The sequence below is a fragment of the Prionailurus bengalensis genome, chromosome X (assembly GCF_016509475.1).
Source record: "Prionailurus bengalensis isolate Pbe53 chromosome X, Fcat_Pben_1.1_paternal_pri, whole genome shotgun sequence".
NCBI lineage: Eukaryota > Metazoa > Chordata > Mammalia > Carnivora > Felidae > Prionailurus > Prionailurus bengalensis.
In genome coordinates, this window is record NC_057361.1 from 34,042,429 (window position 1) to 34,061,298 (window position 18,870).

Consider the following 18,870-nt stretch of genomic DNA (forward strand, 5'->3'; position numbering starts at 1 on the left):
CCTCTGAATTGCTAGATTTGAAATAACTCATCTTTAGACCTTTTAGTGATATTATATCAGATAGGACCATGTTAGTATTGAGAAGCATTTGTGTTCATCTTCCGGATGCATGGAACAAAAAGAATAAATAAACCTAAACGAGTTTTTCTTCCAAATATGCTGCCGCTGACTGGGGTTACATTTGCCTAATACTTCTGCTTCCACAAAAGTGACCTATACTTCATTCCTAAGCAAATATTACAAGCTGGTTAAGGGATGAAGCCAGGGGCACATCCAGGGGAGAAGTCTCAGTGGGGATCTTCCATATAGAACCAAGCGAATGATGGTAAGTCATGTGTGAAGTAGTGGTTGCAAAAAGGATAAACTTGGAGGAACGGCTGAACATCCAATAAAGGGTTAAGGGGTGCAGACTGACAGCCAGAAAAAGTTCAGGACCCGGAAATCAGTGGAGTGGGCAGGAGCCCAAAAGCAAGAGACAAATAGCCAAGCGTGGGTTGAAAGCTGAGAATGAGTATAAACATGTTCTTTGCTGTGTTTGCTCTCCACACAACAATTCCCATGCAAGTCCTTAGAGGAGCTCTACACAGGTCCCAAGAACAACAATCTGCTCACAAGTTCCAACGTAATTGGGACCTTTTAGTCTTTGTAATTAGTTCCATTGCTACGTGGATATATGGATACATAAAAGTGGATCCATAGAATTCATTCTGATCATTCCTTCTTACCCAAAAGACTCTGAATAAAAATAATAGCTCCTCCCTAAAGGGTGGCCCTCTTGTACATTATCTCTAAATCTTTGTAAAAGCCTTAAACATTAAGTATTATTGGCCCAATTTTATAGATGACAAAACCATGACTTAGAGAAGTAATGGAGCTTAGCAGTGAGGTCAGCATTTAAATCACGTTTTTTTGTTTTTTGTTTTTTTTTTTAAAGGCCATGCTATTTTGGCTACCCCTACTGCCTCTCATATATAAGCCAGGAGAGAGATGGTGAAATACATTATGGAAAGCATTGACTTATGTGTCTTGAGGTCCCCAACACCACCCCCCTGTTTGATGATTCACCGGGAGGATTCACGGGCTCAGCATATAGTCATACTCACAGCTGTGACTTATTACAGTGAAAGTATACCAAACACAATCAACAAACTGAAAAGGCACATGTAGAGAAGTCTAAGGGAAACCAGATGCAAGATTCCAAGAGTCCTTTTCATGGAATCACTCAAGGCCCGTTTAATTTCCTTAGTAACAAGTTGTGACAACAGGTGTGAAATGCTCCCAGCCAGGGAAGCTCCTTAGAGACTCAGTACCCGGGATTTTTACTGGAGGCTGGTCACACAGCATCCTCCATTTGACATGTACCCAAATCCAGACTCTCAGAAGGAGAGCAGGCATTCACTTTAAACCATATTGTTTGTAAAAACAAAAACAAAAACATTCTAGGCACAGTGGGCCACTCTTATCAGTCCTGGAAACCCTCCCCAAATTGAAATTCCCGGATGCCATCCAAGGGCCAACCTTCCATGCAGGCCTTTAAAAGGCTAGCAGTCAGGCATGGCTTGGAAATCACAAGGCTTGAGACCTAGTCCAAGCTTTGCCACTTACCTACTGTGAGTCATAGGTGAAAACTTCCCCAGATCGTAGTTTCCTTTTCTATAAAGTGAGGGAATTCTGATCCTTAAGGCCCAATTTATATTCTCAAGTGCATGCAAATATATTAGATTATGAAGTGGTAGGCCTTCAATAGAGGGGTGTCCCAATGCAGACAAATGCAGAATTCTGGGCCCAGACTCAGAAATTCTAACTCTGCGGGTGAGAGCTCAGATAGTTTTGAGGAATTTATACTTCAACAAGCCCCTCAAATGATTCTGTTGCCTGGGTGGCTGGACCACACTTTGCAAAACCCCGAATTACAAGGTTGTGTAGTAATCCAGGGCTGTTGTGCTGTTAATCTACTGTGCTAGTGTGTGAGTTAAAGGAATGGTAAGGAAGGGACAGTTAATAAGATATTTATATGGTTTCATGATAACCAATTGTGAAGGGTACGTTGATAGTGGAGGCAAAATGATTTCACATTGGTTATTCTTAAAATATCTGTGGATACATTAGCAGAAGCAGAAAAATGAAAGGAGTGTCTGCTTTGGAGAGAGGGTGCTAGATTAGGTATGAGACATATTGCATTAAAGGTTGAACTTCCAATATGAATGTCCACAGGCCACTGGAGATAGACCTTGGGGGAAGTTGAATGCTGGATAAATAGAACTATAAGCTCAGTGGTAGAACTGACTGTGGGAGAACTGCATTGTGGGAGAACTGCAGAAGGCTGAACCTTGTGGACAGGCACAGTTAGGGAAGGGCAGGAGGAAATACTTAGGTACAAGGAGACTAAGGATAGCGCAATAAACAGAAGAGGCTGAAATGCAAGGTGGGGATGTCAGCAAGGGGGGCAGGGTAGCTACCGTGGCATCTGACTTTCTTCTGTATACCCCATTCCTGCTTCCTCTGCCAAAATATCTGACAAGATATGGCTGAGATTCCGAAATTCAATGAATCTAAACTGAAGAAGACAGGAGAAGTCCACTGCCTTTCACAGAAGCAATTGAACAGGAGAAGCAAGGAAGTGAATCTTAATGACATCTACCCTGCCAATATGCACCGTAAAATCCATAGCAATTGCCTCTCCTTGCTTTTTGTCGAAGTTAAACTTTGTAAGATGCGAAGAGATGGGATGATGTTTAAATGACAGTGCTGGCCTTTTCAAATCAAGAGAACAGTGCACACCTGACACTGATTGATGGCCTTGCCTCTCCATCCGCCTGTCTGGCTACTTTGGGGGCCCGGTGGAATAAAACAAAAAAAGTGACTGCCCGTTGGTGAGAGAAGACCCAAAGGGGGTTAGGGAATGTGGCAACAGAAAAGAAAAAGGCAAAACTGGGCTAGCCTCCCGAAGGCTGTTAAGTGCAATTTCCAAAGTGTCAATTATTTAGTCAAATGATTTAATTATTCGTTTATTCAAAAATATTTATTGAATGCCTAGGTTTTCTTCCAGGAATTGTTTTAGCACTGAGAATGAAATGCTGGTCGAATCAAACAGAATCCTTGTTTGCATGGAAATTATACTCTAGAGGGAGGGGGCTTTCACTAAACAAAGAAAGCGTGACGAGACCAGCAGGTTGGGATGAGTGTTAGGACGAAGCAAAAGCAGGGTGATCTGTGGGGGTTACTTTAGATTGCGTGGCACCCTCAGCATAGCATAAACCCAAGTTCTGGACTCCCAGGAGGAAGGGAAGTGTTCAACATCATCCATAGTGTTTATACAATTTAGGCAGTGAACCATCCTTACTATTTCTAGGACTGGTGGAAACCCTCCCGAAGTCTAAGTTCCCAGACGCCAGCTGAGGGCCAGCCCTGTCAGTAGGCCTTTCGAAGACAGCCATGTCAGAACTGCTGTGTTAACTCATTTTTGCACAACTGAGCTCTCATCTCTTCTGGATTTTGCTAAATATCCTTTACCTAGATGCACCCTAACTGGTAAGGGAGCACATATTGCACCCATAGGAGGGCAGCCTCAAGATCTGAACTGTTTCCGCAGTTCAGTGTGGATCCCTGTAGGGCCAAGCACCCATCAGAGAGAATCAAGCATTGCTCAATTCCCTCTTTTGAAAAGTCTCTCTCAGCAATTCTTTCCCACCCCGTAACATACCAGAAGACACAACAGATACGTATTTTTTCAGGTAAATTTACTTCAGCTGTGAGGGTGTTTTCAGATTTTGCCAATTCTCTGGTGCTCTCCTGGGGTTAAGAGTTGGATAGTCTATTTTTCCCTTCACTGTGGGCTTGTCCTTTTACATGTGACACCAGAAGTGACACCTTAGCATGACTGAGATGATGCATCCTTCAGAAGTTTGAAATCGGATGGAACTTAGCAACAGCAGTGGGGCATTATCACTCCAGTTTCAGGGCTTTCTTGTTCTTCCATAATCACAGCTGTTTATGCCTAATGTTCTGAGTCCATCAGTGAAAGGGGCATAATAGCTCCACAGTCATATCACTGTAATACGGCAGTTAGTCATACAGCTGCAGGAACCATGAGTACGAAAGGCTTCCTGTAGAACCCAACAACGTGATGCTGGTTCCACTCTACTGACTTTCCCTATAGCTGTAATTTACTTATGGTAGCAATCGCTAGAATGTGTTCTACCAATGGAAAAGTAGTAGAAAGGAAAAGCAGCATAAACCACTGTATTAGTCTCTTAGGGCTGCCATACAAATGAGCACAAAGTTAGTGGCTTAAAACAACAGAGATTATTTACTCTCTCACAGCTCTGGAGGCGAGAAGTCCAAAACCAATGTGTCAGCAAAGCCATGCTCTCTCTGAAGGCTCTGGGTAGAATCCCTCCTTGGTGTTCCTTGGCTTGTAGCTGCGTCACTCCAAACTCTGCCTCCACGGTCAGGTGGGCTGCTTCTCTGTATGTCTTTGTGTATCCCCTCCTCTTTTTATGAGGACATCCATTACCGGATGTAGGGCCCACCCTACCTCAGTATTACTTCATCTTAACCAATTACATCTGCAAAGACCCTACTTCCAAACAAGGTCACGTTCTGAGTTTCCAGGTGAACTTCACATGAATTTAGGGGACACCATTCAACCCACTACATAATCACATATCTGCATGCCCCTGTAACAACACGGAAAGCTTTCAAATCATTGTCATTCTGACAGTTCAAATATTGGAAGTTATAGAGGGATTTGTGGATGAGACAGTCCTCAAGTGGAGTGAACCACTGTCATATTGAAAGGAATGTTTTTAAAAAGCTGGAATACTACTATTAAAGGTATTTATACCAGTGATATCAAGCCTGAAAAAGGCAATCTTTCTTAGGTTTCTTACTAAAACGTTTTAGGGGCACCTGAGTAGCTCAGTCAGTTAAGCATCCAACTCTTGATTTCAGCTCAGGTCATGATCTCATGGTCGTGAGATTGAGCCCTATGCCAGGCTGTGTGCTGAGCATGGAGCCTGCTTAAGATTCTTGCTCTCCCTCTCCCCTGCCCCTCCCCTTCCCCCTTCCCCCTCCCCGCTCTAAAAAATGTTTTAAAATATTGGTACCTAATTAGGAACTAAGAAATTGGTATGTGTGTGTGTGTGTGTGTATGTGTGTGTATATATATATATATATATATATATATACATATATATATATAGTGGAAATATGATATCTCCATGAATCTTTACAGAGGTCACCAAAAAACTAGCAGGCATGACATTTGTATATCCTTGGGTGAATGGTAACAAAAGCCAGTCCTTCCCAACATGAACTATGACCATTCATAGTCTAGAGGCAATTTGCCATAGTGTAAACTGCAGAGGCTTTGAAGCAGGGCTGGGCTTCAGTTTATGTCACAGCTCGTACCACATTGGTCTTGTGGTTTAGAGCAGTTGCCTCTGACTCTTAGGTTTCTCAGCTAGCAAATGGAGATACAAATACTGATCTTAATGAGTTACATGATGATACATGAGATAATGTTTATGAAGGACAGGCACACAGAATAAATTCAAGTAATACTGATCGAACCAAATTATGGCCTAATTCAATCCCAGGACAAGCTCTGATTTAATGTGAGACATCACTCGCTGTGGTCCCCTAGTCAGCGTACGGTGACCCAACACTGAAATTCCTATAGCACATTTTGAGGAGGTCATTCTCAATGCCATGATGCCCTACCCATTTATCCCCGAGGTCCTCAACGCAAGGCATAATATCCAAGTCAAAATAATCTGGCCATTATAGAAGCTTTCATGAATAAATTGCATGTGGCAATTATTAAACATCCCTGGGTTTCTTCCAACACCAGACCATTTGAGAGGAGCCCATCTAGGTTTGCTAAAGGTATTATTTTGTTTCCTCATTATTCTTATATTGATACAACTAAAATTATAACCTGGGTAGAGATATCAGAGTACATGGAACGTTCTCTCTCCTGGAGGGAGACTCTGTTAACAAGTTTATTCCTTGACCAATTTACATTGGGGATAAAGTCTATGTCTCCTCTAAGGCCTTGGCCTGCTTCACTAAAAAATAAAAACAGGAAATAATCCATTTTGTAATAATTACAGAATTCTCAGTGGTGTCATGCACAGCCAAAAATTCCTCCCACTGTTTGCCAGTCAGCTATTCAACTGATTGGAGGTGTCACTGGTAACAAACTGGAATTCAGGGGGCACACCGTCCGATTTAAGGCAAGATAAGGACAAAAGGAAGAATGCATGGCAGGGCCCTATGAGAACACAAGTTATGTTTGTCTCTGGCTTGTGCAATGCGTTCATCACATTCCAATGAGTTTAGGAACAACTCGATTTCTGACAGCATCAGGATTGTTATGTGATTGTCCACCTCATCAATATCCACATTTGCTCTTAAGATCTGGCCCAGAACACTATATATTGGTGGCTTTTTTTCCTGTTTTGTTGTTGTTGTTTGTTATGTTTGTTTGTTTGCTTTTTCGTATCTGTTCACCCGACCATACAGAGTCCGCATCAGGCCTTCCTGGGGCCATGGGGGACTTTGCTTATAGTGTTTTTTGCTTTGTTTTGTTTTGGCCTTCTGGGCATTTCAGTTAATTCATTAAAAAGTTTTGATCTTATACCAAAGGAAAAAATGTCAAAGAATAATAGAAATCCAAAGTCAGAAAGGTCTTTATGGGTTATTTAGATTAGCCATCCTTTTCATGCCGCCTCTACGCCATTTCCTCAAAATTGTCCTTGAGCTTGCATGGAAGCATCTGCTCTCAGGGCACTCTATACCCTGGGCTATCTAGTTTCATACTGATGCAGTCTGACTGTTCTGATGAGAGTTTATACAAACCACCTGAGAGTTCTCTTCTACATTGAGTTGAAATTGGTCTTGTTATGACTTGTCCATGTTCTTCCGTTTTTTAGTATCTTTATAAAGTCATGTATTTTAATATATTTGAAGGTTTCAATTCACTGCCGTCATTGTTCTTATCGGTGCTCAAATTATCCCCCATTTGGCCAATGTGATCTCTCCTCAAATTGGCTACTGGGTCATTTTGACATAACTCTATTAGCCTTTGATAACTCCCTTGCTTTTTGATATGGCACGATGTTCCAGGCTCATCTTGCTCATTTCTTTACCAAGGCCAAGAGTTAGCCATTGCTCTAAGAAGCTCTAGTTCATTTTCAATTACTTGCAAAATCATGTTTGGAGGGAATTTTCTTTTTTGAAAGATAGGAGGTTTTTTGTGGTTATTACCGTAATACTCTTTTTGGTAGGAAATACTAAAAGAGATTTAAAAATATAGATAGAACCATCAATACTGCCATCAGTCTGAAGTAATCAATGTTAACATTTTATCTCCTGAATCGTCTTTTCATTTACAGTCCTATGCCATGTTTCTCCTTGTTCTACACAGTAAGGAAAGAGATGATGAAGGTGGGGAGGTGGGGTGGGGGTGTGGAATAGACCACATTTTAAACATTTAGGTAAAATCAAGTTGAATACATATTTTAACTTGTGGATTATTTTTAAACCCTAATATTGGCTATCAAACCTCCAGAGGAAAATGATATGTATGAGAAAGTTTAACATTGGGTAATCTGGATTTTGCAAAGGCTGTTTTGCTACCGTTGTTGACAGATGCCCAAGATTGTCTACAAAACTGCAGGAATGCAACAGAAGGCAGACAGAACTCTCTATAGGCAATGGAAATGAAAACAGACAAAAATCAAGTCATTATAGAGCCAGAGAGTATTTTAACTTGTCAGCCTTTCATGTGTAGCACATACAACACAGCTCTTACAGTGTTTAAAACTGGGGTTTTCAACTGATGGAGAGCTACCAAAATCCCAGATTACTATTAATGGGCCCGTAAATCCAGCTCTAGGTATGGGTTTGTCATTGTTTCCAATGAAAAGTTTTTTGTTTTTTAAAGATCTTTAGTAGCTTGGAAGAAGAAAACTAAGAATGGTGATTTCTTTATGATTTATCGTAACTTTAAACATAAAGTAGAAAGCAGCATCATTTGCAAAATAAATACGAATTGTCTACTTAAAGGTCTTTAACATCTTTATTTCCACAACTGATTCCAATGTGGAAACAATCTGGGAGTGGCTCCTCTTCCCCTGTGTCATTAATTCCACTTCACCATAAGCTTCTGTGGTGGAAGGATTGAAGTGGAATTTTCTTTACTTTTTTTTTAATGTTTTATTTATTTTTGAGAGAGACAGAGCACAAGTGGGGGAGGGACAGAGAGAGAGGGGGACAGAAGGTCTGAAGCAGGCTATGCATTGAGAGCAGCAAGCCCGAAGTGGGGCTTGAACATATAGACTGCAAGATCATGACCTGAGCTGAAGTTGGACGCTCAAAGACTGAGTCACACAGGCACCCCTTTTAGTTTTTTTGAGACAGAGCAGAAGCTGGGGAGGAGCAAGGGGACAGAGAGAGAGAGAGAGAACTTCAAGCATAGTCAGCATGGAGCTTGATGTGGAACTCAATCTCAAGACCCTGATAATCATGACCTGAGCTGAGATCAAGGGTTGGATGCTTAACCGACTGAGCCCCCCAGGTGCCCTTGAAGTGACATTTTCTATCAAGCTTTTTTGCACTCCCTTTTGCCCATAGATGCTTTAATGTCCAGGGGCTTTTTGTGCCTAAAGGAATGGACCTACTTTTTGTACCTTGTTTACTGTCCAACATATTAGTCTCGTGAATTTATCAAGCATTTAGCATTCCTTGAAACATAAAATAGCTAACATTCCTTTGTGGTTCTTGAAATGTGGTCCCCAAACTAGCAGCATAAGCAGTACCTGGGGGTTTGTTAGAAATGCAAATTCTGGGGCACCTGGATGGCTCAGTTGGTTAGCGTTGGACTTCAGGTCATGATCTCCTGGTTCAGGAGTTTGAGCCTTGCATCATGCTCTCTGCTGTCAGTGCAGAGCCCGCCTCGGATCCTCTGTGCCACTCTCTCTGTGCCCCCCTCACTCTGCTCTCTCTCCCTCTCCAAAATAAATAAGCATTAAAAAAAATTCAAATTCTTTGGGGCCCCAACCCACACCTACTGAGAGACACAACTGGCTGTTTTCCAACTAGCCCTCATGGTGATTCTGATGCGTGTTCAAGTTTCAGAACAACTTCTTTAAACATTCACATACTACTTAACCAATAAATGAAATACACGTCAAATGAACAAAACAAGTCTCCTCAACCATTTAAACACTAATTGCAAAAATAATCAAATGCTTTTAAACATTTAACGTAATCATAAGCCTAGCATTTCAGATTTCCTTGAATGCTCTAAACATTTTTAAAAGGAAAAGATATAAATAAAATGGCATACTGATTACAGAGCTGATTAATATTCTAACAACAAAACTGGGCACACCGCTATTGACATCACAGGTGTTGTTTTACATTCTTATCCCTACTTTTATTCTTTAAAAATTTTTTAATGTTTATTTATTTTTGAGACAGGGAGAGACAGCATGAACGGGGGAGGGTCAGAGAGAGAGGGAGACAGAGAATCTGAAACAGGCTCCATGCTCTGAGCTGTCAGCACAGAGCCCGACGTGGGGCTCGAACTCACGGACCGCGAGATCATGACCCGAGCCGAAGTCGGATGCTTAACTGACTGAGCCACCCAGGTGCCCCATTCCTACTTTTATTCTTATCCTTATATGGTCCTGGAATTTAAACTTCTATCAATTGCTGATTTGTCAGAAATTCTACAAAAGACTACTTTGATACCTTTTCAGAACTTATGTATGTAATTTTACCAGGCTCATCTGGTAAAAAAAAAAAAAAAGTCATCTCAGGAGGCTAGGAAAGCAGGTTGAATGGGTTGCTAAATACTCAATTTTGGTAGGTTCAAGATGAAATAAACTCAAGCTGCTAACCACTAGGCTGAATATATTTTTTATGACATAGTTTTCACTTTTTATCATGGATCTATATGGGTTTCCTGTCGGTGCCTTAACATATTTAGTGACTTAAAACAACACAGATTTATTATCTTACACCTCTGGAGGTCAGATGTCTAAAGGTTCCATGGGGTTATGCTCCTTCTGGAGGCTCCAGGGGAGAATCCAAGTCCTTGCCCTTTCCAGCTTCCTCTACCTTCAAAGCCAGCAGCCTGGCTAGCATCTTCTCTCTTTTCCGACATCTTGCCTCTCTCTTATGAGGACCACTGCAATTCTATTGGGCCCACCCCAGGATAATCTCTCTGTCTCAAGATCCTTAATTTAATCATATCTACAAAACTCCTTTTGCCATCTAAGCTAACACAATCACAAGTTCTGGGTATTAGGGCATGGGCATCTTCGGGGGGGGCATTATTCTGTCTATCATAGGATCTCGATTTTCATTTTTCATATAAATTCTGACTTTTTACAAAAACCAAAAATAAAGTATCCTTTAAATTTGATTTTCTTTGTTTTTAATCTCTGGCAGACCCACTGTAATGTTTTTATGACATATTAACCTAGCCTGGTTGCAATATTTTAAAGTATATGCCTTTCTTAATGACACTGTTTTAGAATTAGTTGGGTCATCAAGAAATTTTATTCCCAGAGAGACAGGAGGTGTCTGAAAATTTAGATTCTTCTTTAGGACAGTTAACTAAGTTATTTTGGAATAAATGGTTGTATCATCTTTCTAACTGGAAATTGAATATTGTAACTGGTGCTAGTTAACTGTTGGGACTCTTCCTCACTTTATATAAAACCACAAATGCTGAGGGCATCTGTCCATTTATTGTACAGTTTCTACTGTCTCTAGGAATTTGCTTTATAAGTTAATGCAATTCTTTGTGATTTACACATATTAAAAATGATATGCATCTATGCTTTATAAACAGAAATATACTTAACAATAGCCCACAAATATCTATCTGTATGTATATAGTTATATGGAAGTACTTTCTTAAGTAAATAAATTGAAGCGTACGTGGTAATACTCATTGTTCATTGATACTACAATTATATTTTGTACATTTTCTTTATAATAACCCTTTTCTTAGCATCATGGACTTCTACAAGCACAACTTGTTGTATTTGATGATTTTTATTACTATAAGTGATCACAACTTGACAAATAGGAGCTCCTTTAAGTAGATTCTTTTCCCTTTTAGCACTGCCTCTGCAATTTTACAACTGCTTTTGGGGGGCACCTGGGTGGTTCAATTGGTTAAGTGTCCGACTCTTGGTTTTGGCTCAGGCCATGATCTCCCAGTTCATGAGTTTGAGCCCTGCATCAGTCTCTGGGCTGACAGCGTGGGGCATGCTTGGGATTCTCTCTCTTGCTCTTTCTCTCAAAATAAATAAATAAACTTTAAAAAGAGAAAGAAATATAAAAGAAATAAAAATAAATAAAATTGCTTTTGCTTCCTGGAAACAACAGGGTGTTACAGACATATATTGATTTTTGTCCAGTGCAAGGACATAGAATTGACTATCCTCTAATAGTTTCTGGTTCCTTTTTTTTTTTTTTAATAGAACAATATTAAGACCAAATTCTAGGCACTAGGGATACTTACAAGTGTTGAGAGGGAAAAGATTATAGCCACTGCTGCTGCCACTGGACTGTTCTTGATAGTGACTGGGCTAAAAGGAAAATACTTCTATAAGTGTATGAGATCTTGTTCTTTCCAGTATAGCATACCATGTTGTTACCCGTTACTTATCTTATAGTTTGAGATTTCAGCAACTACTAAGACTTTCCTCCTCCACATGGATCCATAGTTCCATCCAGCAGCAGGATATCCCACCGTCCCCCTCCTCCTCTCTTTATCTTTGAGGACATTGGTTCTTAGTCTTATCTTCATACTGGAATAACTTGGAAACCTTTAAGAATATTCATGTGAATCCCCCACCTCATCTTCTGCTTTAACTTTTCAAAGGACAGAAGGTGGCATCAGGATTTTTACAGCTCCATAGGGAGTACTGACAGGTAGCCAAGGTCAAGACCCTCTTTTCTAGGAGGTGTTGGGCAACCTCAATAAAGCAGACCAGGTGCTTTCCCATAATATTAGGCCATACGGTTTCCAGGGATACCAACTCTGCATTATAAACAGGGCAAGTAAATTCATGTTTCGCTTTTGGCTGCTTTGCTTCGAGAGCTCTTGGGATTGTGCAAGGGAGGGAACTACAACAGCCCTTTTTTGATCTTCTTGAAAAATTTGTATCTATAGGGCATTGACTCCTCCAATTGCCCCCTCATGTCTCCCTCTTTTAGCCTCAACTTTCTTCATTCTTTTCTAACCTTGCTCTAACTACTTTGAGGTTTGCCAGGACTTGGTTTCCTCATCTATATGTTTAAGATAACAGTTACATGCAATACCACACTAAATCTAACAAAACTCAACAATACACTGTAAAGTTCTTGAAACCATAAGAGGTTGGAGGCCCATGGTTCTAGCTCCCCAAAATTATTTGAGAAGCTACAATAGAAGTAAAATCCCATTTTCCTTCCATGAGATTCCAGAAGGTCAACTGCAATGGTTGATCCAGATTTTTTTTTATCCTATTTGCATACACTTTTTAGGAAGTGATGTATATTTAAAGAAGTCTTTTCCAGTCAAATACTCTGCTACCTCTCTCTCTCATAGGATTTTAGGTATAATAAAATTAACTAATTCATCTGAAATAAGGAATTAATAATTATAGTTATAGACCTTAGTGGGATATCTATCTCCATCTAACTTACTCCATCATGATAGAGTTAAAAGCCTGTATTCTATAATATGAAGCATCAGTATATCTGTACTGTGGAAGAAATTTGTATTAAGATCTTGAAGAAAAGGAAGAAGACCTAAAATTCTTCTATTTTAAATAGAAGCCTATGCCTGAGGAGAGTGGTTCTCAACGTTTTTAAGGTTATCTGTGTTACCCAGGAAACTTGGTAATAGTACAAAGACCCAGATTCTCCCCTATTTCAGGAACGTGGGTCTCTGTAGTTTTTTAGTTCTGATACACACCAAAGTTTGGGGACCATTGCCTTAGGGCATCCGATGGGAAAGGGCAGCTGGTTATTCTAATGAGGAGGCTTTAGTGGAGTGGATTATTCATTTCTCAGGATTTGAGATGCTTTTTTTCCTTCAGTTGAACTAGAAAGCACTCCCTGCCGCAAGATTATGGACAAAATTCTCTGTTTCTGTGAGCTGCCATCTCTTGATTTTTTTTTTTTTTTTTTGGCCTGGTTAGGGTTCCAAGAAAAGAATGGTACTTTTAAAAATATGGTGGCCTCAATTCTGTCTTTATTAGGCATCTCATACTTTAATATGCAAATTAACCACCTGGAAACCTTGCTAAAATGCAGATTCTGATTCAGTGAAACTGAGTGGGGCCTGTGACTCTGCAGTTTTAACAAGTTCCCAGGTGAGGGTGATGCTGTTGATCTGAGGAGTGAGGTGCTAGCTTTGGTTGTCAACCTTGGATGCGCACTGGAATCTCCTGGAAAGTTTTAAAAAATACCTATCCCTAGAGATTCTATTTTTCTGACAAAATTGACAAAGATTATGGTCTGGGCACCAAGAATTTTAAAAATTTTCCAGGTGACTTTTATATGCAGCAAATATTTGAAAACCTGCATCTCAAGTCAACCATCAACTATCACCTATTTTGCAAGAGAAAACTCTAAAGTGGCTCTTTCATTCACCTCTTTCATGTTACAACATACAATGTGATTAGATAGTTCAGAGCACTGGTTTCCAAACTTGACCCCTCCACTGATGCCCTGCCATGAGAAGTTTTTATCAGAAGTGGTAAAATAGGAAAAATAAAGACAATATAGTGAATTTCATAAGCTAAATTAATTCAATTCCAAGGATCATTCTTTGAGATTAGGTCATTCACACCTTTTTGGGTGTTAAAATGTCCTTTCTTTAATTAAATGAAGATATTAACATATTATATGTATATATTTGCTTCCTGTTTCATGCCCCTAATTTACTAAACAAAAAGTTGGGAATCTTATGTTGATCTCCATATTGCTTTGGAAATTTTGCTGATCCATGAAATCTGAAAATCTGGGAATTATGGATATGAGAAATCCATGAAAATTTGAAAAAAATCTGAGTCTAGGAGATATTGTTATAGGAATATGATTTTCAGTATTTGACTCTCTAATCTCTGGGGTCAGGGAACTTTTTTAGTGGCCCTTGAATTTTATAAGCACCAATAATTTTCTAAAGATTGAGTAAAAATGTCTCAGATGTATAAGAGGGACTAATTTCCCAAACATATATGATAATTAAAATACAAATTTATGAAGACCATACTGAATATATACTAGCTTTAGTTTTTACGCATTTAAAAAATTTTCTTTTTAATTTTTTTATTCAAGTATAATTAATAGTGTTATATTACTTTCAGGTGTACAATATAATGATTCAACAATTCTATACATTTCTCAGTCCTCATCAAGATAAGTGTACTCTTATCCCCTTTATCTATTTCACCTATCCCTCCACCCACATCCCCTTCTGGCAGCCACTAGTTTGTTCTCTGTATTTTAAGAGTCTGTTTTATTACTTGTCTCTTTTTTTAGTTTGTTCATTTGTTTTGTTTCTCAAATTCCACATATGAATGAAGTCATATGGTATTTATCTTTTTCTGACTTATTTCATTTAGTGTTAAACCACTAGGTCCATCCATGTTGTTGCAAATGGCAAGATTTCATTCTTTTTTTTTTTTTTGAGAGAGAGAGAGAATGGAGTGGGGGTGGTGAACAGAGAGGGAGAGAGAATCCCAAGCAGGCTCCACACTGTCAGCACAGAGCCTGACATGGGGCTCAAACTCACAAACCAAACTGGGAGATCATGACCTGAGCCCAAATCAAAAGTCGGATGCTTAACCAACTGAGCCACCCAGGTGCTCCTTGATCTCATTCTTTTTTATGGCTGAGTAATATCCCATTGTGTATGTGTATACCACATCTACTTTATCCATTCATCTATGGATAGATACTTGGGTTGCTTCCATATCTTGGCTATTGTAAATAATGCTGCAATAAACACAGGGGTACATATATATTTTTGAATTCGTGTTTTACATTTTTTGGGGTAAATACCCAATAGAATTACTGGATCATATAGTAATTCTATTTTTAATTCTTTTTGAGGAACTTCCATACTATTTTCCATGGTGGTTGCACCAATTTGCATTCCTGCAAACAGTGCGTGAGGGTTCTTTTTTCTCCACATCCTTGCCAACACTTACTGTTTCTCATGTTTTTCATTTTAGTTATTTGGACAGGTGTACAGTGATACCTCATTGTGGTTTTTATTTGCATTTCCCTGATGATGAGTGATTGGAGCATTTTTCCCGTGTCTGTTGGCCATCTGTATGTCTTTGGAAAAATGTCTATTCAGGTCCTCCGTCCACTTTTAAATTGGACTATTTGATTTTTCCACTGTGTTGAGTTGCAGTTTCTTTTGACATGGTAATAATATCTACCACTTTTTGATCTCTTACCATGAATAAGCCATCACACTATATACTTTAAATAGGTAATCTAATGTAATTCTCAGAATAACTCAATAGGATAGATATTATTATGGTTTTACAGATGAAGAAACCAAGTCACAGAGAAATGAAATAACATGTCCAAGGTCACATAGCTAGTAAGTTACAGAACCAGAATAGGAACCCCAAACCAGATACTCTATAATTATGACTATATCTACTCTAACTACTATCATGAGAGGTTTTCCAATTTTTGCCATTAAAAAGAATTCTTTAAAATTCAAATGGTTAGAAACCGTTGGATTTTTTTAAATGTTTATGTATTTTTGAGAGAGAAAGAGACAGAGTGTGAGCTAGGGAGGGGCAGAGAGAGAGGGAGACACAGGATCTGAAGCAGGCTCCAGGCTGGGAGCTGTCAGCACAGAGCCTGTCGTGGGGCTCAAACTCACTAACTGTGAGATCATGACCTTAGCTGAAGTCAGATGTTTAACTGACTGAGCCACCCAAGCACCCCTGGTTAGGAGCCTTTATTGTGCGGGTTTCCCTTTAAATAATAAGAAACCAAGATTTTAAGCCAAAGGCTATCCTTGCTAGTTTGTTAGCTTTAGCTGAGGAACCACCATCACTCTGACGCATGGAAAAAAGTTAAAATCTGGATCCAAGGCTCTCCTTCCAGATGTTTTCATGTGCAAAATTGAGGCAATGTGTTGTAATGGACTTTAGAGTTAAACTGACTTTAATTTGAATATGAGCTCCTCCGACTTGATTAGCTGCATGATAACGGGCAAGTTACTTCACCTCTTTGTGTCTTAGGTTCTTCTATAAAATGAGAATAATAACATCTATTTTTCTGTGTGTTGTTTGAATTCATGGCTACAATTTGGATTGTCTTGCTTTCTTGGTGGATTTTTGTGTTTATGATATTGAGCGCTTTCTGATATTTTCAGAGATGCCAATAGCTATGCAGAGTGCAGGGACAAGGGCTGAATACCTCCTCAGGCTCAGCCCCTGCAGGAATTTATTGTGGGCTGTATCAGTTCAAGTTCATGGAGGAGCAGACTGCAAGATGGAATGAGACATGCAAGAGATCTGTAGGGGGAAACAATTGTGAAGAATCAAGGAGGGAGGAAGCAGGAGTAGGCAGGGAGAGCCTTCAGAGCACGATGCAGGTCTGACCCCAGTGAAAGAAGAGGAAGGAGGGAGTAGGGTATAAAGAACCAGAGACTGCAGCACAGCTCTAAGAAAGTCTCAGCCAGGCCAGTGGGGGACCTTGGAGCAAAGAGTGCCCATTGGAGCTCAACTCTGGTGCCCCCACTGGGAACAGCCTGGGGGGAGTGTGGCCTTAGTGGGAACACTGCAGTGTATCCCAAAAGTACAGCAGCTGGAGTTTGTCAGCTAATGGGACTCCTCCCAGAAGGTTCTCTCTTGTGGGACAATGTGTGTGTGCACCTTCATGGCTGCCACACTGGTACTTTCAATTTTATAGTGAATATGTGTATTTGTCTCTGGGATAATGCAAAAGAAAATTAGCCACATGCAAGGTCATTAATGTACCTTATTTTTAGCCTTGTCCCTTAAAACTTTACCAACTGCCACTTACCAATTATAATTCATCATCAGGACTGTTAGGCCCACGATTGCTTTGTAAAAAATAGTAAAATTAGCGGTCACTGGATAAGACCTTTGGAACACCATCTGGCTTCTGTAATGACTACATGTTTACTATTAGCTTTTAAACCTATCATGTTGATAGGTAGCTGTAACTTAGTAGAAATTCTAATTTATTAGCATTTCTTATTCCTGTTTAAGACCATGTATTAAAGAAGGAATTAATAAGCATAATTAACTTAGATTATCTTTTCTTGGTTTGCTACAGCGTGTTGTCAAGCATGACAGATGCAGTGCTGGCTCGAGTGTATAAACAATCAGATCTGGATATCCTGGCTAAAGAAGCATCCATCCCAATCATCAATGGGCTGTCCGATTTGTACCATCCTATCCAGATTCTGGCTGATTACCTCACACTCCAGGTTGGCTCATTCTTTGCCTTCCACAAGAGCAAAATCATCAAATTGTTCCTGACTAGTTCTAAATAGAGCCATTTAAATCATGGTATTGATGTTTTGTTTTCAAATATCATCTTGGCAAAGAATTATAGCATATGTGTGCATACCAAATATCCAAGGATGACAGGACATTGTTAAAAACAGATCTGAAGATCCTTCTGTTCTCAACCCAACTCCCAACCTCTTTTAGCCCCCCTTTCATCCCCTGTTCTCTCAATTACTTTGCTTTTTGGTGACATATTTAACACAATGGATGAACAGAGAAGGCTGGAGCATGCAGAATGGAAAAGCTTTATGTAATCCAGCATACATCAGGCTCTGTGGCTTGGGAGTGAAGACTGGTAGAGTATGCTTTGAATATTCAAAGTGGTCAACCACTAAATCGCTTTCTGAGAAGGAGGCCATTTTCTATCATTTTAATATACTGATTGTTTAGGAGTTAAGAACATGTAGAATTTAGAGAACTGAGGCGAATTTAGCTATGTCTCCTTAAATTAGAAACTTGAATAACTTTGAAAGATTCATCTCTTTTGGGTTGCCACAGCCAATCTACACGGGCTTGCCACCAGGAATCCTGACAACCACGGTTTCCGTGTTGATGGACTATTCTGGGAAGACAGGGAAAACTGGATAGGTCCATATTCCTCCTTATTTGGATAAGCAACGCACATATGAATGTGAAGTTAAACTCAAAATGAAACTCTTTGGTGATAAGGATAAAATTCATCCAAAGATGATACAACAATGTAGGATACCAAGTGGCTGTTTGCAGGTGTGGCTTTACATATATGCCAGATAATTTAATGCTTCCGCCTGGGGCTTTATCATTACTAGATTACAAATGTCCTATCCATCATACTGTCCCCTGTAGAACCTGGTACAATGCCTTCATATAGAAGATACTCAAAGCAGGAGTTGAACGAATAAACAGCTTATTAAGAACACAATCTAAATCAGATGGGCTTGAATTTAAATCCTAGCTTAGCCATCTAATAGTTCTGCGAACTCCAAATTGCTTCGCCTTTCTCTTTTTTAAATATCATCTTTATAAATATATAAAATATGTGAAACCTACAGACACTTCAAGAAAAAGCAAACAAACACCTTTGGGTCCCTTACATAGTTTTGTCAGATCTAACTTCAGAATTTTTTTGTTTTTAAATAAAATATTTCAAGTAGAGTTGAAGCCTACTGTGTAACTCTCCCTGATCCCATTTCCTCTCACCCCACAGAGAAATTATTATCCTGGTGTTTGTTTTTATAATTCCCAGGCATGTGTTTATACTTTACACATCTGTATCCATAAACAACCAAGAATATTGATGAGC

At 39.5% G+C, this 18,870-nt stretch overlaps 1 protein-coding gene across 1 annotated transcript in view; it reads left to right on the top strand.

The window, feature by feature from the left end:
* The window catches only part of OTC (ornithine transcarbamylase), a 62,071-nt gene that overhangs the window by 24,990 nt on the left and 18,211 nt on the right, over window positions 1–18,870 (top strand). The window contains exon 5 of the mRNA XM_043569930.1: window positions 17,353–17,506. Within this exon, the coding sequence (XP_043425865.1) occupies window positions 17,353–17,506 (154 nt within the window). The remainder of the gene's footprint in view (window positions 1–17,352; window positions 17,507–18,870) is intronic.